The sequence below is a fragment of the Solenopsis invicta genome, chromosome 1, assembly GCF_016802725.1.
Source record: "Solenopsis invicta isolate M01_SB chromosome 1, UNIL_Sinv_3.0, whole genome shotgun sequence".
Taxonomy (NCBI): Eukaryota; Metazoa; Arthropoda; class Insecta; order Hymenoptera; family Formicidae; genus Solenopsis; species Solenopsis invicta.
The window spans coordinates 24,744,597-24,768,504 of NC_052664.1; the positions used below are offsets into that span (position 1 = coordinate 24,744,597).

The following is a 23,908-nucleotide window of genomic DNA, read 5'->3' on the forward strand; positions in this document are numbered from 1 at the left end:
CTACTCGGGCAGCACGGGAGCGATTAACGCCACCACGGGGCGGCAGGCGGCAGCATCAGACAGCATGTGCGGGAGGAACGTTCTAGGCGCCGGAGCCGAGATCGGCGGTGATCACGGAGGGTGGACCTGGTGGACCGCGAGCGTGAGCGACGGAGGACGGAGACGCGAGACGCCACCTAAGATCATTTCCACCTCGTGGAATTTTCCGACGGATCGCACGACCTTTTTCTACCGTCAACGAGACGTACTCTTTCGATACGATCCTCGGGGGACTTCGTAAGTTTAATCGAACTTTGGTCGGTGATTAAGGTCTCCCCGAGTCCAATTAGGTTGATCACCCGATTTAACAATAGCCAACTGCAAAACTTAAAATTGATCGTATTATTTTGTCTTCTTTGTTCATTTTCTGAAAATTATAATTATATTTATGTAAAATATAATACTTTAAATTAATAATTTGGTTTTTTTTTATTAAAATAATAAAAAAATTGAATTATTAGGGATTGATCAGTTTAAAATTTTGGTAATTTCTAAATTTAATCGATTAATTGGAGTTGTTGAGACTGGTTCTATCACTAAACTTTAATCGAAGTCACCTTACTACAGATCGCGATTCAATCGATGTCAATATCTACTAATATCAAAATTTTTAACTGTAGAATTCATCATTTTTAATTAAATTGGAACCTTATTAGAGCAATTGAAGCTTAAGCTTTTTTGTAAAATTACATGAAAAAATCAATAATTTTTTTTTATATAATTCTATTTGAGTATTTAATAAGATACTGTATTTCATAACGAATCAAAATAACAATCGATTAATCGAAGTTAGTCGAAGTCGAACACTAAACAAATTGACATATTTGAATCTTTTTTTCTACAGTACAAACAAATGAAAATTTCTAATTAAATTTTATTTATAACATACGAGTTTTCGTGTAGATAATACAAACAATGTAAATTGCTGTAAATATAATACAAAAAAAAAAAATTACAAAAGACAACACAACAAGCGTATAATTTCATTTTAAGATTGCTAATACATCTCACTTAAATATTGATATAAAATTTTAAAACCACCTTGAGTATCATCTTAGGATGTCATCAACCAATCAGAGAACCGTATTAACATCTTAAGACATTACTTGAGACAGATCTTGAAATAAAAATCAACTGAATAACGACCTTAAAATTCTCTTTTAAGGCGATGCTGAACTGACGATGGAACTCACTTAACGTCGATACTGCAGATTGCTGTAGATTTTTTTTCGGCGAACTGCTGGTCGCGCGTGAGGCGAAGAGTAAGGGGAATAGACTAGCGCACTTTGTCAAACGCACTCATCTGTCCTTGTTTTTTTTACTTTAGCGCCTCTAATGCAAGATCTCTGAACTACAATGAACCCAATTTCTGCTCTTTGCACCAATACACGTGCAAATTACATAAACAATTTTCAGACATCCATTTCTCTCATACTAGAGCTTCTAGGACCATTCTGCAAGCGTCGTATTGTTCTTTTATTTAATTCATACGCAGTAAACTACTTATTTCATACATACAAAGTCTAAAACTTTTATATAGGGCACATGTTGTCACGAGTCGGCTGCAGAAGCCGATAATTAAACTATAATTTTTTAATTTACTTTCGTTTTTCGTACTAAATTATAGTTTCCCGTGTATGTTTTTGTTACTACTTTAATTGTGGAGAAGGATTTTACGATCTATAAAGCCAATTAAGAGAAATGCCTGTCCAAAAATATGCACGTATACAGACCGGTTCAGCATCGCCTTAAGTGGTACACTGTGCACCAGTTTGAAATTGGCGCCCTGCTCGGTCGGTCAATGGCTCGTGCATGAATTGAATATTCGCGAGACGAACCCAAGCGTCCGCTTGGCTCCGAAACGACCGATCGCCGCTCCTACGGCGCGCGGCTCAGGGCGCATGCCCCGGGGGGTTTATTATCTTCTTTCTGTTCAAGTGCCATTTCGTTGCATGCAGTGCAGTCTATAAAACAGAATGCGTTCTCCGCGGGTCTCGAGTTTCCTATCACTTATCGTCATTCGTAGCGTATAAACATAACAGCACGCGGTCATTAGCTCTCGATTCATATTGTTTACGTATTCGTCTGGCACATGGGAGGGCGGCTGGAGCGCGGCTGAAATCGCGTCGGACCCGCTTCGTGAACGACGACGGGCACGTATCGCCGTTCGTGGCGTTCCCTCGAGGCGTCGTGATTAGAGATATCGGGACGGGACTTACCACGGGCTTTACGGACGCGCAAAAATGTCATCGAGCTACGCAGACGGGTTATCGCCGTACGAAAACAAAGGAGTGCTGGGACTGGAGGAGGTAAGAAAAAAAGAAACGAAGAAATCTCGGTGGGACGAGATTTTTTTCCTCTTCTTTCTTTTCTCGATGTTGTGACGCGCGGTAAAAGCGATGGCGTTTCACCCTCCGTCGCCGATTCCTCGCGGAGTCGAGTGACGCTCTATTTTTTTCTCAACTTTTTTTTTTTTTTTCTTTTTTTTTTTTTTATTTCTTTCCACATTCCTTTTATTCCATTCCTCTTTTGCTTGCAGAGATACGATACCGTCGAGACTCTTCGCCTGAAATGTGGTCTCCTGGCCGAGTGGATACAAGGCGCGCGTCACGTCGTGGTCCACACTGGCGCCGGTATCAGCACCGCGGCTGGTATTCCCGATTTTCGGTGACTATCGCATTGCCGTTTTTCGAGATTATGAATTTTACACCTGTCCACCACCAAGCTCCATCCCTCTATCCACTTTCCTATCCACTTCTGCTGAAGACTGTGGTCTGACATATACCGAAGGGAAAGACGCAGCAGGAATTTTTGAAAATTGAGTACGAGATAAAAGTATTTTGAATTATAACGCTCGTTATGTACTCGTTATGTGCTCTCATGAAAGAGAACATACTTCTTGTGCTAGCATTTTAATATATATTTTTAAATACATGCAAACATAAATATGTACTTTTATGTACTTTTGTAACTTATCTGAATTTTATATCTCCATTTTGACGATTATGTTTATATGTATATATACACATACACACATACATACACACACGTGTGTGTGTGTGTGTGTGTGTGTGTGTGTGTGTGTGTGTGTATATATATATATATATATATATATATATATAGTAAAAGAATACTTGAAATTAAAAAAAATTAAGAATTTTGAATACGTAAAGTTTATAATTATTTACAAATTGAACAAATAAGGAATTCCATAATTGGAATATAACACATGTTTGTATTGGCCAATTTGAGTGACATTCTTTTGTCACTAGGGGTACAAATGGCGTATGGACATTGGAACAGAAGGGTTTGAAACCTTCTATGAACATCTCTTTTGATGAAGCAATTCCTACAAAGACACATATGGCATTGAAAAAACTGATAGAGGCCAGTAAGTATGATGGCAAATAAGCTAAAGAGCAAAATTTTCTTTATATATATCTTTTTTTTTCTTTATATGATTTTGTTTTTATTTATTTATTAATTTATTTTAGAAAAAATAAAGTTCATCATAAGTCAGAATATAGATGGACTACATCTACGATCAGGAGTACAGAGGCAGTATCTTGCTGAACTGCATGGAAATATGTTTACAGAGCAGTGTGACAAATGTGGAAGGTTTGTACACACATAAGGAAACGCAATAAAAAAAATACACAAATGATTAGATTTAATTACATGTTTCATTCCAATAAAAAGATATAGCCAAATAGACAATGAATGTGAAAAAAATGGATCTGACAGCAAGCATATTGGATTTATTATAATATTGAATATTGAAATGATGGGATTTAAATTATTTTGTAGATCGTTTATTCGTAATTTTGCAACCAAAAGCGTGGGGAAAAAATCCTTGGATACTGTATGCAGATCAGAACAGATAGGCGGTCGTCCATGCCGTGGTCGAATGCATGATACCATTCTCGACTGGGAACATAATTTGCCAGACAGTGATTTGACACTATCTGATCTTCACTCCAGGTAAGTGATTATAATATTATATATTTCAGCATTTAAAGTAATTGAAATTAGGATAAAATTCAAAGCTGTTATGTGTGAAAGCATAAAAAATGTACATAAAAAATTAAATATTAAAGTTATAATAGCATACATGATTTTAGTATGGCTTGCAGGATGTTTCAGGTTCTACAATAAAAATTCTTGAGAATATTTACCTAAAACAGCGTGTTGTATACATAATTTCAATATTAACTATTAAATGTTAATACTGACATTTTTTTAGCGTCGCCGATCTGAGTATATGTCTGGGAACGACGTTACAAATTATTCCAAGTGGTAATTTGCCTTTATACACGAAGAAATATGGAGGCCGTCTTGTTATATGTAATTTGCAACCGACGAAACACGTAAGATTATTACACGGCTAACGTTGTAAAAACTTAAAGTCTTTCGCGATTTCACGACCAAAATATACTTGTATGTAGGATAAGAAAGCTGACTTGATCATTAATGGCAACGTCGACGAGATAATGGTCGCGGTCATGAAGAAATTGGGATTGGAAATTCCGGAATATGAAAGCGCTATGGATCCGACACGAAATTCCGATACAACGGCTAAAGAGATGGACTGGACAATCCCGACCAGCAGAGTAAAGGAAATGAACGTGCTGTACAAGAAGGTGTGCAAGCCAATGCGAAGAAAACGGAAAACGTTTATGTACGAAAGGGAGAGAACGGACCCCAAACGAGAAACTAAAGCTAGAAAGCAAGCATTTCCAGTTAAGCAAGAAATCAAAACAGATGGTAATAATATAACCACAGCGGGTGAAACATATAAGACCGAGAACGATCATGTGGCTGACAACTCCCTTAAAATAGAAGAGAACGCGGTGGATGTTGAAACGTGTAGATATACTATGGAAGACGCATCGGAGCATACTGATATGCAAATGAATCAAACGGTGTAGCAAGTTTTAATGAAGTAATAATTTCCCATTCTAATATTTCGATTATTCTCAGTGTACGCTACAGTTACTTATGAGTGCATAATTGAATGATGTTCATTGTTCGTACGAAATATGCGATAGATTTGCTGATGTTCAATAGGCATTTTAAACATTTGCTGCACATTTAGTATTAAATGTAGCTCTTTTTCCTTTTATCTTCCTCTTTCCTTCCTCTTCCGTTTTTTTTTTTTTTTTTTTGTTACTTGGAAAGAAATATATGAAATGGGTAATTATAAAACAATTTAAAAACACCATTTATTAAGATTGTTGCTTCTACGTATTTACATGTTTTATGCGAACTTGTATTCAAGAGGCAATGACAAATGTCTCTTGCCTGCAATGAGAATAATATTCCGATTCGTACAATTGTTTAAACACGTACTGATTGGACGTAAAACATTTAACATTAAATGTGCAATAAGAATACAAACCCATAATTTTGTTTTCAGGACATGCCATTTATCACGAAGACAGTGAAACTATTCCGATAGTTGTATATATTCTTATTAGTGTCTACAGTTCCGTTTGCGTGCTGCATCTGCTTTTTACAACTAGCCTATATATATATTTACGCATATGCATATTAGATATTGCGACGAGAGATTCAACATAGAGAGATTAAATCTCTCGACAAGCAACGTGTTCCAGATTTCTCGTGCATAATACGATACTTTTTCCACTATAGATTATTAATAAGGTTTTCGATAAAAGAGATCTTCCTAGAAGACATTTCGCCAGTAAGAACTTCCATAAGCTTTTTTTAATTGAGAATAGTTGAATTTGAAGTAGTTGCTTGATCGTAATAATAAGAATAATACAGATATGAGAGCTGCCTAGAGTACATATATAATTTATGCCCATAAATGGTTGAAAATGATGTCTCAGATTTTTATATTATCTATTAAAGAATTAGAGATCTTTATACATAATTTTCCTCTATCTTCCAATCCTTTCGTGAATATCTGTCATTAATTCTGCAATATTAAGCAAAAGATATGTGTAGCCTGCAAAGAATATGTATGAAAGAAGTATATATTTCCTTTCATTGGGATCATTTTGAATGTCTTAAGTAAGTTAAAATGTAGACCATTAAGAAAGGGGCAAAATAGTTAAAAAAAAAATTATCTTTTTAATATGGCGTTACAAGCATTTGGGTCATAAAGAAAACGTAACTTCAACATCGTTTCTACTGGCGACATTTCCTGTGTAACTTTCCTGAATAATTGCTTTCGTAAATAGATTATTCTGGGTCCCATTGATCGTCCTCAATGTTCAGGTATGTTCGCCTTACGAAAATTGACAGCGCACATGATTGGGGACCGATTTGCGCGTCATATTATAATACAAAGCACATGTTTGTATAAGTAAGCTAATAGCACTATTTGCTACAAGCTGATGTTAGATTGTCCGATAAATTCAGATGTTGAATTTTTAACAGAGTGCGCCTTTTTCCATATAGTGTTGAAGGGAATGTTGAAAGTAAAAGTTTTAACAATATCTTGCAGTTAGTTACGCTAAACGGTTTTTCGCGCGTAGATTATATAAGCTGCCACTTGTAGAGTGCATTCTGATAGAATGCAATATAGCGAATCATGTAATATTTATATGTACATAGTGATGTTTGCGCTTCATTCATCGTAATACATGACTTTATTTAAGTAATCATTATTATTCGCCAGATATAATATTCGAAATAAAAAATATATCTATAAAAAGGATTATATAATGTACACAATCTTTTTCCTCCACGTCAATTCATGAAAATCACTAAATATATATGTTATGACATTTAATTTGATACGAATTTAATACAACAGATCGAGTAAGAAGAATATATCATAATTTTATATATACGTATAAAAATATATAATAAAAAAGGGGATTTCCTTGTTCATAACGTTTACATTACGCGATATTTCTCATATTTATAACATTATGAGCGTACCATTGTATAAAAATTAACACTTCCCTAGTGAGCATTCGAGTTGAAAATGTCTCTAGATCCGAATGAATTTTATAATTATAAAATTTGTTGTGGTAACACGACAGAGATGTACATTGTTATAGGGATATCTCGGGAAATGTCGATAACAAATTAAAAAGCAGTGATTACTAGTTTTCATTATCTATATTTCTTGTTTATCCTTCGAAGAAATAAATGGTCGTTGCAACAAAAGATTGATTTTCCCAAGAAAGAAAAAATAAAATATTGATATAAAAAACATTTTTTTTTTTAATGATAATTCTAGTAATTTCTAATTTTCTTAATTATTATAATGATAATTATTTTAAAAAACGTAAGAGATATTTTATTAATGTAGAGTTGATACAGGGTGTCCTTGGTTTTAACAGTCAACCAGTGCGTTCTAAAAAATAAGAAAAATTATTATATAAACATAGGCCAATAGAAGTTTTACTAAAAAATTATAACAAAAAATAAATATAAAATATTAAAAATATATATTAAACAAATTTACTATTAGAGCCCAAAGACATGTATCTTCATTCTCTTGGAAGCAAGGGAATGAATAATCATCTACATCATGCTTTGACTCATCATGATTCATTAAGAAATTTAAAAATATTTTGTCTTATAAACGCTGCTTTATTAGTCTACAGAAGTTTTTCATAGGTGAAAAAATGTCTAGCCTTAACAACGATATAAATCACCCTTAATAAAATTCTATTAATATTCTATTGATAATGAAAGCAGATTTCTTTCATTCTCATTTTTTATTCTTATATAGTAACTTTTAAATGAAAGGTCATGGACTTATTTTTGTCTTATTTTTATTCACAGACAATTTGTCTGTAAGTAAAAGCTGATATATCCTGTATAATTCTATAAAATTGTATAAAAACTGTATGAAGTAAAAATTTATAAATTTTTAAAATCAACAATTGTTAATCGTTAAGTCTCTCCCATTATAGATTTTATATTGTAGATTTTATCTTATTGTGAATTTTTATTTTGAAATGAATATAAGTAGAAATACGTACTTAAAAAATATGTGTTATTATCGCATTCATCTCCTAGTAAAAATTTTTCTTATAATTTTTGTGCAAATGGGAATACTTTTTAGAAATATTGAGAAAATTTACATCTTTCGATCTTTTCAAAATTTTTTGTATAATGTATGTGAGTTCTAAAATTTTCTAAAAAGTTATAAAATTATGCAGAAATTCTGAAGAATTCTAAAATTTGTCAAAAATTAACAAAATATTATATAACGAAAAATTTTCACAGGAATAAAATTTTTCTTAGAATTTTTCGTATAATTTTTTGAACTTTTTATATAAATTGCAGAATGTTTCAGAATTTCTATATAATTTCTGTATAATTTACATATATGAAAAATTCTTACAAAAGATATACATGTTTTCAGTATTTCTGTATTTTGAAAAAAATTTTTATTGAGGGATTTCCCATTGTTAATCTTATCGTTATCTTTATCGCCTTCGTTTCTAAATATTTTTTTCTCAAATGCACATACACACGCACAATTAATACTCGATCATCACGTTCATGGCTACACGGTTCACTTGATGTTCGAACGATTTGAAATATTCTTTGATAGGTTAATTTATAAAATTGTTCGTTCCGATTGGCTAAACAAACACTTCGTCAAGTGGACCGCAGCTCATCTCCTCCCACCCAAGTGCGCTGCAGGAATCCCCGAGAGTCATTGTGAAGGCCTCGAGAGTTCGAGGCCTTCCCTCTTCCCTCAGTCATTGCATGTGGGGCTTAAGAGGAGGCGATCAAGCGATCACTGATCTGCATCGATCACCGTGCATATAACGAGTGGTGTCGCGCATTTGATCTAAACCAGAGTTATCAGTGCGTGCATCATGAACAAGAGTGTTAAAGCCAGCACGAGCAAAACGGACGTCAAAGAAATGGAGAAAGGTACGACATCCAAAAACGTTTTACACTATCGGTTTCGCGCGATCGCGATCGGCCAGTATATTTCGTTATTGCAGTGCATTATTCCTGTGCAGATTTATGTTTAACGGAGATAAAAAAAGCGAGATTCATATGCACAAGTGTCGTTGTATACGTGTACTAACTTTGCTATACCTTTTTGTGCTATATATGCGACTATATGTACTTGCTGTATATGTACTTGCAATGCGACGTGCAGTTGCATCACGTTTACACACGTATCTTTCAAGGGATCCTATGTATTTTTGAATGTATGATTCATTCAATGACTCATTCTACTGAAGAAATATATACATACCCCCCATAGAGTACAGATCTTGCAGCAACATTTGTTTACTACGTCACCATTGATCGAGTTTAATAACGTCAATATGTTGTAAAACTGGCTTATCACAGTCATTCCGTTTCTCAGAGGGATACTTATGACTGGCCAATTTTATAACTTTGACGTGAAACGTAAGTCATTTTGTTGCAGCAATATTGCAACAACATATTTCTGCAAGCTTCTATGCTACATGGGTATATATTTTATGCGTGCTTTCATTACTAATGATATGTCATACATAAACGTTATATTGTTTCTTTGTAATGACAGTTAACAAAAAAAACAGTTTCTGCATACTTAGGCCGGTATTCATAGTCGATTCTTATGTTAAGACTGTCTTAAGTAACGTCTTGAGATGCTAATACGGTTCTCTGATTGGTTGATGACACCTTAAGGTGGTACTTAAGACGGTCTTGAATATAAGAACCGGCTATGAATATCGGCCAGTTAGTTACACATAATTCTTCATGAAAAATACCAATTTATAATTTTCTATCCCTGATAAAAAAAACCGATAAAAAACGATAGAAAGTGTCAGAAACCCGATTCAAAAACAATAGGATTCTATCGTTTAGAACTTTCTATCCTTTTTGTATCGGTTTTTGTTATCAAGGATGTGTACTTAACACGTAAAATGACAAATTCTTTGGCAATTGAATAAAATGAATTGCTAATGCGTTACAATTTGAGAACTTGTTACTCTAATACTATCAATGCTATTTCTTTTCTTTCTCTAAATTTTATAAACTACTTTTTTTTTTAGTCTTCTAAGTTTCATTGGTCCATCTGCTGGTGTCATACGATCGCCGTTCATAATGCTGAATCTTTATTCATTTATCGTTGCATTTCCCCCGGATGAGACTCTAAAAATAGACGCATTTATGCGCACAATAGCAAAATGAGAATTGCTAATTCTTTGGAGATGCAAACCCTAGGAAGTTGCAACGTTTTCACAGCTCGCGTGCACGTAGCTTGCTACACATATTCGAATATTTATCGTGATCGATAAACAGTAAGCTTATGCTTGATAACGTCGCTGCTGCAGTGCTACGGATGTTTTTATTGCGAAAAATCCAGCGCGAGTCGACTAGCGTCAATCGGTGTTGATAATATTGCGTTGCCAATCGGCACTATATCAGCCGCGCATCGTCTTACTCACGTTTTATCTGTCTCCTGCATTTGCCCTTCAGTCAATCGAATCCATTGTTTCCGTAATCGGATCCAAAATAAATTAATCTCGTTATTACCGATAAATTAATTACTTGCAACATACATTGTTTCGTAATATTTTGAATGTGGCAACAATCTATGGATAGCTTAATTATTTATGTTTTATCAATATTATACATAAATTATGTATGTGTAAATCATGTTTTGTGTGTAGAGTTATAGCTTCAGCCAATGAGCAAATAAAAATGAACTTAATATAATTGCAAGTAAAAAGTATTTTTATCAAATTAGAGTTAAAAGGTATTAATTAATATTTGCAATTTATTACTTTAAAGTTTTATTATTTTAAAATTTTTCTTAAATAGTTATTTATGTTATTGATGATTGTTCAGCGACTGGTTCAGTGACTCTTCTTATGCATAATATTAAAATTAACAAGTACAATTTTTAGTTACAATTTTTTCATCAATCATCGTCTATTTTTAATCGTTTCCAGAAAAATACGGAGACCGATGTATTATAATAATTACGTGATATCATTATATTATCCTTGTACATTTGCTCAGACTATATTTAACATTACTCTTGTACATTGTCAAGGTTGCAGTAAATATCAATTGAATTATCTCGGCTTCTTCTTTATCGTCATTTCAATATTAAATAACACACATAAATATCATTTAAAATCACACAACGATACACAGTGATCTTGAATAAGCATTTCTTGAAACTGGCAGCAGATATTTCTCGCAGTCCATATGTAGAGCTCAATGTCTCTCCCTCTCGCCAATCGCACTAAGAATCATATATCACGTTACGATCATATTTCTCCTTTGTCACTCTTTTTCTGTATCAAATGTATAGTATTAGTTCAGTTGATTTACAGTTCTTGTAGTGGACATTAATATTTACATCTCATTTATACCACTTTTTAAACATTTATTAGCAATCTACTAATATAATATTTATTATTTAATTCTTAGATATCCAATAATTTCAAAATTTGTCTTATCTTTGATTATTTTTGTTTCTTCTCTCTAATCTAAAGCCCAGCGCACAATAGAGGAATATTAGATATTAGGAATAGGAATTAAAATTTTAGAGTCAGCTTTCTTAATGAGTATTAAACGCACAATACGAATAAGACGTAAGATATAAATGTGTTAAACAAGATATAACTTATTATTTTTCTATAGTGTTCATTGAGATAACTGATTCTAAAGTTTTAATTCCTCTCCCTAATATCTAATATTTCTATATTGTATGCGCAGGTTTTAATACTCTTAAGTACTATATATTTCCAAAATTCAACTTTTATAAAATACCAGTGCTCTTTGGTGAAGTTGCATAGCATGGTTTTTTTAAATAATTTCTAACCATTAATATTTTTCCGTTATTAAATAATTTAATAGGCTCTTTGTATTCAGGGTTAAAAGTTATTAATCTTTTAACTTTATTTTTTAACTTTATAACTAATTACTATCCAACTCAAGATGGCAATTTGATTTATTAATTATCGCAGTTTTCATTATTTCTCTATTACAAATTCATTATCATAAGTTTTTATTGTCATTTTGATTTTATGGTAATGCAAATAATGTTAATTCCACAGACTCGAATGTCGAGTATGAAGCCTCATACTTAAAAACTGGCATTATGCGTGGAGTCGTGTACGAGATGAAGATGTTGACTTGGGTTGCATGGAAGCTGATGCGCCAAGACGATCGAAGAATTGGCAAATGGTGGTTGGCCACCGAGGTATCTAAGGCGCGTGGATTCCATGATCTTGTCTTAAAATATATTCCTAATGATTCAAAAGGATCTTCCGATGTAAAATATCGTTTCATGCAAATGAAACACAAAACGTCCTTGGAGAAATATTCCGATATCAATGATTCCTATTTGATATCTAAGAATAAATTGCATCGTCAAGGCAGTCTAATTTATTTGTTTAAGTCCTACGTTAATATGCTTAACAGCTTTGAGAATATTAAACCCGACCAAATATTGGATCTAACAATTTTTACAAATATGAATATAAAAGCATTTCGTTTCCTAATACCTAGAGGAAATGACAAACTTTATGGATTTGAGGAAAAGGGCAAGAGATATCGCATTGACATAAACGAAATACGGAAGACGCCAGGAATAATTCCAGCGCTCATGAACATTAACCCGGACGAAAACATCATATTTGGCTTCCTGAAAAAGTTGATATTTGCGGTAAGCCAGCCTTCTGAGCACGAGTTGGAGAAATTCATCATCAAAGACATGGAAACGGTCTACAACGTGCCACAAATCTTCTACAATAGCTTATACAAGAATATAATTGATTGGTTTCTCATTTATACCAACGGCAAGGCGCCGTTTCTCACTAAGACCCATGTAGAAAAATACTTAAAGGATACGGAAATTATATTGGAGCAAATAATGGAGACATGTGTCGACTCACCATCAAAACAAGCTGCGAAATTGCCGGATAAATTAAAATTGTTATCTTTGTAAAGAGATACAATACTCATGAAAAGAGATGCTTATAGAAATGGTTTAATTTTAAGATATTAAAATATTTTATTTTTATGTTCAGCGCTGCCATTCAATCACTGAAGTCACTTTTTGTTACTTTTTTTTTACAAGTCATTAAAATAGCACTATCGCCCAAAAAGGGTTACTACTATCACCTTTTTTCCGAGTTGACATAAAATTTCTAAAATATGAGCGGGAGTGATGCATTGACAAACCAATCAAAACTGTCCTATGGCAGATTCTTATTTTAGGATCTCTATTCTTCTAGGGTCTCCAACCAAATTCACTATCAACATCTACAGTTATTTTTCAACATACATTCAAAGAATACGTTTTTCTTTGTTGCATTTTCAAAAATGTATTTTTTATTATTAAATGAATATATTTATCCTTGTTTTTATTTAGATAATGTTTATTTTTTTATTATAAATATTTTATTTTGTTTAATATATTTTAGTTTTTTGTTCAATCTTTATTTTATTATGTTTAATAAAATTACATTATTTATATGTTATCTAATAAAAATGCAACAAAAATGTATTATATTGATGTTTTGTCATTTGAGCTTCTCTCTGCTTTTTCTTTATTATAAATTTTCAAATGACGTAGAAAGTTTTTATTACATGTTAAGCTATACAAAAATAAACCTTGGTCTATTTTTGCTTGAAGACAAAAAGGAGTTTTTTTGTTTTAATTACGCTGAAAATTTGATGAAGAGCATCATTTTTAGTTACTATTTTATGTCTGAAAAATTACTTTTTATCACTTTTTCTGTTTAAAAGTAACTGTTTCACTTTTTTTTAGTCACTGTCTTGATGTCAACACTGTTCATGTTTCCATTTTTTAAATACTTAGGAATGCTTTAGTTTTAAACGGTTAGATTTAAATCACTGATTATTTAAAGTTAAAATAGCTTTAAACGTTTTAGTGTTTTAAATCTAAACACTATTTAAAACATTTTAACATCTTAAAATTAAACACCTTTTTATGAGTAAATTTTCTTAAAAATTTTATTTCTTTGAGGTATCATTATAGATAGAGATAGAGATATAAATTAAGTATAGTGCTTTACTTTTTTTATCTATTAAAAAAAGCAAAAAAATTTTAATATCTGTTTATGCGTTATAGCGTTTTTATATGAATGTAAAGTTTTTAATTTTGGAAAAATTGTTATTTAGTAAAATTATATACAAGACGTGTAATATCTAATACGTTATTAATGATATCAGATTGAAAGTTCATTAAAATGCTAAAATGTAATTTATATGATATATCAAAAAGAAGTTTAATTTTAAGATATTTTATTTTAGTATTTTAAAAGTATTAAATTCTTTTTTTTTACTGTATACGGTATCATGTCGGCAATAAATAACAGTAAATTAACATATTTATTAATATCTAACTATACCGATTTTCGCCGAATAGATATTGTGTGTAGTATTGCAAAAAGAAAAATTTAATAGCGTGTCAATTTATACTGTAAGAACTACAAAAAAGAAATTAGTAACATAATATAAATTACTTCAATAATTTTAGGATTTTACTTATTGTAATTTTCTTGAGATAAATTTTTTATAATTTAATTTAATGACTTAATAGTTAAATTATAAAATAAATTGCAGACCATTTAATTGTGAGAATTTATATATCAAACCTGAGGAACATTTGTTTGTAGATTACTCCAAGGAGTTCGATAAAAATTGTTTAATCATTCGACAATAAAAAGGTGTAAAGGAAAATAAAAGAACGTACATTGCATATCGTTTATTATTATTCCTGGTTTAAATTAGAATATAACTTATTCATGTACACGTGCGCTACAATGATTACTTGATATCTTAATTTTCACAACAGTCGGAGGAGGGGAAAGGGGGAGAAAAATCACTCGAGAGGTTTCAAACGGACTCGTTCGCTTCGATAAATAAAACGTTCCTTCGTTCGCCTACAGTATACGTATGCGTAAAGAAGCCTTAATTATAACGTGTCTGCACGTGGTGTGTCTATCGCAGGATATTTGTAAACTCGGTCCGTTTGTAAAGAGAGAATTCGGAGTCTTTCTTTTATGAAACACCGCAAAATGTGATACTGTAAAGAGACTTGACCTATCCTTTTTTTTTTAATTATTTATATATTAGGACTGAATCTGCAAACGTCCTGCGACAGAGACATCGCAAGGAAATGCGCCGGGACGAGATCAAGAACGATGTTGCTGGACGTTATTCCCAACCTCGGTTTCGGACTTGGCTAAAAAGTATTACAGCCATGTACAATCGTCTCTGTTATAAAATAATAAATATCGTATATCTACGCGGGTGTGTGTTTTTTTTTATGTTTGCATGTGTGTATGTATGTATGTATGTATGTATGTGTAGAGACAGGTAGAGATCGAAGAGAGAATGTGATGTAAGTAGAGACGGTAACGCATCTGTACGCGTAAAAGCACAAATGAACAACAAGATGGGGTGAACAGGGTGAAGGAATAGGAAATACAAATCGTTTCCCTTTGGCCTAGTTAAATCTATAACTCTCATCTCTCTCGCTCTAATCTAATCTAAAGTATATCTATCTACGATAATAGTCAAGTTAATCATTTGGTATAATTGCATCCGCGAAAGATAAACGAGCTATCTATATACACTAAGATCCACATAACGCGACGAGACATTACCTTCTAATTGATTGGTAGTGATGTAAAAACTTCACCATATATTGCTCCGCGCGCTTCTACATACCGTTTTGCGTAAAGAATTGCATCTCGTCTCGCTCGCTGTCTCATCGAAAAGAACAATAAAATAAAATCGCGATTGGTATACATAGCTATTTGCGATTCTCGAGCGAATTCCCTCGGCATTGACGCGCAGGATCAACCTCGAGATCTTCGTGCGAAGTCACGGTCGGAAACGGTCCCGCGGAACATCCGAGTCCGAAGCGTGGTATTCGCCAAATACGGCGATCTAACAACTACGTGCTAGTCACATTCACACTCTAAGTTACGCTTTTTCTCACTCTTGTAGAAGTACATGACTAATAATAAATAAGACCCTAGTGCGTATGGCTAACTTAGAATAATTCATTGCGTAAAATGAATTTATCTTTGGATTTAAATGCAGCGTCCGCCTTGTCTGCGTCGCGAAGAACGTTCGCGAATCCAGTTCCCTTTTTACGAGCGGAGGTGGGAGGCTGGTTTTTTTCTTTTTTTTTTCCTTTTTCTTGGTTCTTCGTACGAACATTCCGCCACAATGGCGTTATGAATGAGATAGTGAAGATCAACGATCGCGCGTCGCAATCGTACGCCTAATACTGCGCATGAAATGTTAATACAAACAACATATATGCGTTGTCTCTCGATTCCTAATGCACATTTCATGTATTTGATAACTACTTTCAACGTGCCCACGAAATCATGATGCATCCGCGAACAATATGGTCGTAATCACATCAATTTTTAAATATATATATGTACTCAGATATTGTTACAGTTTCCAGAAATATATATGTATGTATATACATAATACAAAAGGCATGTGGGATCATGAAGAACGCGCTTCTCATAAGGCTCGAGACGTTACGAAGGAATTTATGCCAGAAGCGTGAATAGTTTGAATGCGTTGACAATAAGGAAGATGCAACATGTTATGTTTTTTTTTTTTTAATCGTGTTTCATCAGTAATTAGAACGCAGCGCAGGTACTTTTCAATGATAAAGAAAACGTACGTCATGATAGCGAATAACATACTTTGCTGCAGTTTACAGCGAATATTTGTACAAGAAATAGGTGAATCGCAGGAATCAAAAGGAATTTCTTGAAATTTGCCCTACATTTCTTCAAACTCGGGGATTGACTTTAAAAATAAGTGCTTCTATGTTTCTTTCTTTGTATCTTTATATCGAAGTTTCTATCATACAAAATTAAAATTGTAAAAAAGTAGGGATTGTAAAAAGTAATCAAGCAAATAAAATTTTGCGTAAGGTAACTTTTCTTATCGATTCATTCGCATCACCTACTTTTTGCAACGTAAGCGAACTCGTTGACAATCCTTGGTGTGTTCTCGTTAAGAATTGTAAAATTTCATATCGTATGCAGCATATAATGACACTTCGGCTACTGTCCGCATCTGATTTCATCAGATAAACTTCGAAACACTACGGTGTTTTATACGAACACGTGCGAAAAATTGATAAGGAGCATAAGGCACGATCGTGAACCTTAAACAGAGAATCGAGGAATCCGACGAATAATCTAAAGATATCTTCTGTGCTCACGAACCGTAGGAGAAAGTGGCGTGCGTTCAGATGATGACGATATTTTTGATCTTTTAGTAATCTTTCGAACGACACACAAGCGGAAACTACAATTCCCTCAACAAACGAAAATGAGTTGAAATAGATAGAAATGATTTCATTTCAATATTTTCAAATTCGCGCTTCAAGTTTTCTGAATACATTAAAATTCAAAAATAATATATGGATATGAATACATCTGAATTCCACATGATGAATAGCGCATTTGGTATTTCAATCTATTCGAGTCATTTAAATCCAAAAATACTGCGGAATTTTAAAGTGCGAACTATAAATTAAAATGAATTGTAATTTTCAATTTATTTAAATTTATTTTCATTTGCTGGATCGCTTTCTTGTCTATTCTTTATCTACCAATACGAAAACACCATCGATATCATTCAAATATTATTATCATCTCGAGTATAGTCCAATAAATTTAACTATTTTCAATTTAATCACGTGATTTACGTATCTGATCGCACTTCGCTTTTCTCCGTTTATCTTTTCTACGCGATCACTCGCTATGATTGACCCCCAACAACTTCGCCGCGTCGTCTGCCGAGCTCAGAAGAACCTTGTCGAGCAAACCTTTCTCACGTATCCCTAACAAATTGGAGATCAGATCGTTGTCTCCGCTTTCGCTGGGTACTTCCGCGGGAGGCGGCGGAGAAGACAGGGGTGCGGGAGCGGTACCCTGGGGACCATCGTTCGCCATTCTGCCAGTGAGAGTGGCCATGTTGTCGTAATGATTATATCGCATTAGGGCGCAAGGCGCCGCGTCCGCCGTTGCGACCGCCGCGACGGTCGGCAGGGAGATTCTGTCCTGGGTGCGTGGTCTGCTGGTGTTAGTAGAGATCGGCGAGTGCTGCTGACTCCTGGGAGTTATCGTCGGTGGCTGCGCGGGCGAGTTCTCCTCGTCGCCGCTATTGCCTATGTACATGGCGGAGTCCACCGACTCGTGCTTCTTACGATGGCGCAGCATACTGTGCTTGAGCGTAAATTTCCTAGTGCAAATGTCGCATTCGAAAGGCCTCTCACCCGTATGGGTCCTCATGTGACGTCGGAGATCCTCCGCTGACCAAAATCGTCTCATGCAGAAAGCGCACACAACCTGGGGGAAAAAAGATAAACGAGTGTTACTCCGATTGTATTACAATCGAGCAATGTAAATTGCGAAAGCATCAGCGAAACAACATTGATTTTATTTATTTTTTTGTTTTAAGCGAATCACGTTTCGTGCCGATATGATTTTCTTAAAAATCTTTTCAATTCCCTTATACCTTATTACCTTTCTGTTGCTGTAATCGGGAAAACGGCCCTTCTTCTCTTCTCCGTCGCTGTGATGCTGCTGCGACGCCAACATCTGATCTTCGGTCGCTTCTACGTTCATGGACGCCATGTCGAGGGCACCCTTGGCCTTCAGCATCTCATACGAGCGCTTGTGATTCATCTTAATGTGGTCCAAGCAGTCCTGGCGTTCCGAGAAACCGCTGTCGCACAGATAACACTTGAATGGTACATCACCAGGACTCGGCGACAACCTCGGTGATTTGCGCGACCTGGTAGCATCGTTTACCGAAGGGGACACATTGGAAGTCGGTTTTGCTGCTACGGCGGTTGACGTGTTCTCCATGTTGTCGGACATACTGGACGAGCGACTCTCGTAATCGCTCTGATCGTTCTGCGTGGTGCATTGCGGTGGACTGTTCTGCTGGTCGCTGGACTCTGACCTGGACACGATCTTGCGGTGCTTGCTCGACCGGTGCTTCTTCAGGTTGCCCAACGTGGCGAACGTCGAGCTCGGGCACTGATGGCATTTGAATGGCCTCTCGGGCACGTTCCTCATGGAGAATGTGTTGCTGCCGTTGCTACTGCTGCTGCTGCTGGCAACCACCTGAACATCCGGCGAAGATGAATTTCTGGCACGGCGCATTTTGTTCGCCTTCGCCTTATGCTTCCTCAATAAGTGGCGATCGCAGTTGGACTTGGTGGTGAAATGATGAGAGCAGTGGATACACTGATATGGCTTCTGGCCGGTGTGGGTGAGGATATGTCGTCTCAGAGACGAGGTCCACGGAAACTGACGCTCGCAGTATGGGCATACAACGCGATTCGGCGCCATCGAGTATGCAGATTTCTTCTTCTTTTTCTTTTTCTTGTTCGACGGAGAATCGTTTCCGGAGTTCAAGGAGTTCATAGAATCGGACTTCTCGCTGCCGGAATTGTTGCCGCTAGTCGATGCAACAGGGCCTTCCTCGTCGCTCAGGTATTGTGGCTGAAATTGTTGATATTGCTGAGACGCGTTGTCTAAAAGCTTCGAGACACTCGCGAGATCGGCTGTTCCGTCTTCGAGTTTACCTTGCTCCTTGCCAGCGGGTTCGGTCGTGGTCGTTTCTTCGGCGCGTATCGACTTGTTTTCAGCAGCCGTGGATTCTTCGGAATTGTCGACGTTACTTCGTGCAGTCTGTTCGCCTTGAGTCTCCTCCGAGGTTTCCTCTTCAGGCTCGGCCATTTCCGTCTTTACGACGACATCTTTGACACCCTCGCTATTTTCTAATTGATCTCTCAACAAGCTCGTACTAGGCTCGCGCTGAACTTGCGACTCCTGAGCGTCCCGATCGGCCGACTCCTCGTCTATCACCATCTCATCGTCCGAATCATTGTCCTCTATTTTATTAGCTTTCAGCTGTTGCGCTAGAATTGCATATTTCACTTGATCTGAGATGGGATGTGTACCATAATCCTTCGACGTGACCACTGGCGTGTCAACATTCGAAAGAATGCTTGAATACGGTTGAGTGACTTGCGAGGCCGATGAGCTAGTATTCTGTACCATAGTTGGATGACTCGCGGGCGGTCTGCCTCTAGTCGAATGTCCGCCGCGGGGTCTTTGGCTCCAATATTGCGGATGCTGTTGCTTGATGTGCCGCTCCATGTTACTCCTTAGCGTGAATCTCGCCGTGCAGTGTTCGCAGGTGAAAGGTCTCTCGGTTCGATATCTGCGCTGCTTCTGCTTTGGGATCAATACTCCGTTCTTGAGTACCATCTTGACAGGATCGTTCGATGAGATTATACTGTCAGTCTTTTCACGGCTTGGCGCGACCTGGTTGGTCATCTGCGCATTTATCAGATTCGCGTACGTATTCTGCTCGCTCGGCGTTTGCGAGGCGTCCCTCGTTTGCGTATACGCCGCGTAACTAGTGCTAGGCATTGACGGATCGACCGAAAGGGTACCGCCGCCGGTTAATTGCAAACCTCTAACCAGCTCTTTCTGTAGTCTGCCCTTCGCGGCCAATTCCTGGCTGAACATGTGAGGACCGAGGAAGTACGGTGGTATCATGCTGGCACCGGTTAACGTGCCAAAGTTGCGATAGATAGTATTCGCGTAAAGAGTCTCCAGCGACGTCGTCGGTGAGCTCTCGCGTGCTCTATTCAGTAGAGCTTGAGTCAGCAGCAGCGCCGGGTTCGTGGCATACAATTCTTGCTGATTGTTCTTAAACCGCTTTTCCTCTTGCAAGCTAGAATCCTCGCTTTCTCTTTTTCGCTTCCTGCTCAGATCCAACACGTCCATGGACAGATCCAACGGACCGTCCTCCCCCGAGCTCAACCCGGAGCTCGTCAAGGGTTTCGTCAGGTTCATTGGACTAGCTTGAATTCTTTGGTGTGTATCCGTTTTGGTATCACTGACTAGAGACACGCTGCCGTCCGACGATCCCGACTCAACGTCGTCATCGATTTTCGAATAATTCGATTTCACGATCAGATCGTGAGACAGGTTTACTTCGTCAGCGTTTCTTTTTACGAGATTGAGAGCCTGCATCTTCACTCTGGCGAGCGCGTCTGATTTATCGTATCGATTCATCAGCATCTCGGTGCGGACGTTCGATGGTCCAGGGTTACAATCCAGCGCTAGAGACGGATAATGTATCTGTTGTTGGGGAATCTCCTCGCGTTCATTCGGATAAATAAGCGTCTTCCGCACATCTTCTCTGATGACTCTGGGCGAACTCCTTTCGATATTTTCGTTTGTCGAATCCTCGCTCGGATGATAGATCAGTGCGTTCTTCACGTCCTCCTTGCTAATCATCCCGTGGCGATTCTTCACGTGCCTCTCGCAATTCGCTTTAGTGGTGAACGCGTAATTGCAAAGGGAGCACTCAAACGGACGATCGCCGTTATGCGATCTCAGATGCTTCATCAAGGCCCCTTTGTCGGTGCTGGTGTACGGACACATGTTACATGGATACGCCATGCCTGGTTCCACGTTCATGTGTGCGCGATTATGTCCCTTTAGCGCCCGCAAATTGGGGAATACAGATGTGCATAGTCTACAAGGAAATTCCCCTTTCAGCTTCATCTTCCGGAATTCCGCGGTGAAAGCGTCCTGCGCCTCCTCTTCATTATATTCGGACGAACAGGTGCCTGAAGATCCTGAAGAGCCAACGTTCGGATTGAACTTGATGTTGTTCTCGGGAGTGCTCGCGTCCGACCGAGGAAAGGTTTGCAATCCATTCAGACTGACCGACAGGATACTCGGGATATCCGCTAAATCCTTGCTCTCTTTCGGTTCGTGCTTGATCTCGCTCGATTCCCGCGGCTCCTTCGTCTCGTGCGACAAGGACTTGTTCTGCAGATCCAGCACAGCGAAGAAGATCTCGCGCTTCGTCTTGGGATCATCCGGCTGCGGGCTTGGATCGTCCAGCTCCGTTTCGAGATTGTTGTTGGTACTAATATCATTATTGTTGTTGTTGTCGTTACTGTTTCTCTTGTTCTTGTAAGGGCCTTTGCATTCCTTCTCATGCGCCATCTGAGCTTGCCTGCAGGGAAAAGCGTGAAGGCACTTCATGCACTGGAACCTGTTGGCCTCACCGGAAGCCGGCCGGTGCAGTTCACGCTCGCACATTGCCCGGGCGATCGTCGGGAATTTGATGGATGAAAAGTCGATGAACGTCAGATCCCTAAAACCGTCCACGGTGTTGCGCAAGCTACGGCTGTTGTTGCCCTCCGGATTCTTCTTGTAATGTCTCATCGAACGATGAAGGTTCAGCGCGCGATGATTCTTGAACGATTGGTTGCAGGTCTCGCACGTGGCCGGGGAGCCTGGATGCACCCGTTCCATATGAGACTCTAGAATTGCGCTGCTCGCGAAATCCTGACCACAAATGGGACAACCGAAAGCCTTCTGCTCGTCTTCCGGTAGACACTTGATCATCTTGGTGTTGTTCAAAAGGATCTTGTGCCTCCTTTGATCCTCTAGGTCGCTGATGTCCTCGTCCGAACACTTCCGTTTGTTCGCGCGATTGTTGCTGGGCGACGGTTGTTGCTCATCGATCAGGTCCGGTGAGTTGCGCCTGGCTATCTCGTTGTTGTTGTACTCGTCCTGGCTCGTCGCCGCCGGTCTCTCCGAGCCGCTACTGCCCTCGGAGTCTGTGCAGCTGTTCGGCGACACCATCCGATGGGTACACCTCACGTGTCGGTTCATATTGCCGTTCGTCGTGAACGACATATCGCAGTACTTGCATTTGAACGGTCGCTCACCCGAGTGTACTAGCACGTGCCGGTCCAACGAGCTCGCCGAGCTGAGCACCTTATTGCATACGCCGCAGCTGTAATCTTCCTCGCCGCTGCAGTCCGTGCTGCGAGGTGAGTTGTGACCACGCAGGTGATTTGTCAGTTCGTGAGAAGTGGAAAATACCGATGGACACGTTGGGCATGGATGCGCGCCATTCTCCGATAGCTCAACCTATATTTTCGGGGAAATATTTTTCAATATGCGATATTGAAGATGTGTATCATCACGTAAAATCGCAACGTCTTTGTGCGAGATATTTTTATTCACGTTTAGAATTCACGTCTTTATTTCTGATGAAGTTAACAACTTCCAATTAACGAATTGTCATTATTATTAGTTCAACTGATTTTATTAAGCTTTATTCTTAAATTCATAAAGTGTTTTTTTTTTTCAATTTATTAGCAATATATATTGTATATATCAATTTATGTAGCTAATAAACTTTGTATTTATTGAAATATGTATATAAATATATTTACGCTTGATGATGGTGAGGCAGCATCAACTTGCGTTTCGTTTTCCTGCTCCTGGTCGGGTCCATTCTCAGGTCCAGTCACTGTAACACAAAAAATGTAACATTTAGTTTAAAGTAGATCAGATCGTGATTAAATTATTACGTACATGATTACGCACATAAAAATAAATTTGTGATAGATTATAATTAACTATCGCAAATATCAGTTGATTTTTATTAAAATATTTGGTTGAAAATGTTTCAATGTGTAAATCATTGAGGAAATCGAGGTCTGTATTATGATTTGTCATTAATTCCTTAGACAGAGATTTCAGAAAGACCGGAAAAACCCGCAGCGTGAGCGCGACTGCTCTGGACCACAAATCTGCTGACGAAACAGGAAAACCAAGACTTCGGGTAGAATGAAAGAGCAGTAGATTTATAAATTCAAGCTAAATATAAAGACAAAGCATGGTGTGTGTGTGTGTGTGTGTGTGTGTGTGTGTGTGTGTGTGTGTGTGTGTGTGTGTGTGTGTGTGTATGAAATTATCGTAACAATATAATTCTCTCTAAATAAATTTACATTGCGGTTTGTAAAATCGAGATTCTTTAATTAATCATTTATCTG

The 23,908-nt window shown here is 37.1% G+C and overlaps 3 protein-coding genes across 5 annotated transcripts in view; 2 read left to right on the forward strand and 1 right to left on the reverse strand.

The window, feature by feature from the left end:
* Positions 1 to 82: 82 nt before the first annotated feature.
* LOC105202123 (NAD-dependent protein deacetylase Sirt6) lies at positions 83 to 6,724 on the forward strand. Its single transcript, XM_026132436.2, has 8 exons — positions 83 to 276; positions 1,205 to 2,348; positions 2,579 to 2,706; positions 3,312 to 3,430; positions 3,534 to 3,657; positions 3,847 to 4,020; positions 4,283 to 4,406; positions 4,485 to 6,724. Exons 2-8 carry the CDS (start codon positions 2,283 to 2,285, stop codon positions 4,965 to 4,967), a joined length of 1,218 nt encoding a protein of 405 aa, XP_025988221.1. The 5' UTR covers positions 83 to 276; positions 1,205 to 2,282; the 3' UTR covers positions 4,968 to 6,724.
* A 1,956-nt stretch (positions 6,725 to 8,680) lies between these two features.
* LOC105202067 lies at positions 8,681 to 15,235 on the forward strand. Its single transcript, XM_039456411.1, has 2 exons — positions 8,681 to 8,913; positions 12,057 to 15,235. Exons 1-2 carry the CDS (start codon positions 8,856 to 8,858, stop codon positions 12,947 to 12,949), a joined length of 951 nt encoding a protein of 316 aa, XP_039312345.1. The 5' UTR covers positions 8,681 to 8,855; the 3' UTR covers positions 12,950 to 15,235.
* LOC105202066 (ras-responsive element-binding protein 1) overlaps positions 14,720 to 23,908 on the reverse strand; it is a 111,984-nt gene continuing 102,795 nt past the window's right edge. For 2 of the 3 annotated variants that reach the window (XM_039456390.1, XM_011170441.3), the window contains 3 exons: positions 23,306 to 23,382; positions 18,543 to 22,997; positions 14,720 to 18,365 (listed from right to left, as the gene is read on the reverse strand). In XM_039456390.1, coding sequence (XP_039312324.1) covers positions 17,769 to 18,365; positions 18,543 to 22,997; positions 23,306 to 23,382 — 5,129 coding nt within the window. In that variant the 3' untranslated portion in view covers positions 14,720 to 17,768. Of the gene's footprint in view, positions 18,366 to 18,534; positions 22,998 to 23,305; positions 23,383 to 23,908 lie in introns of all 3 variants that reach the window. The other variant, XM_039456394.1, reaches the window with a different exon arrangement.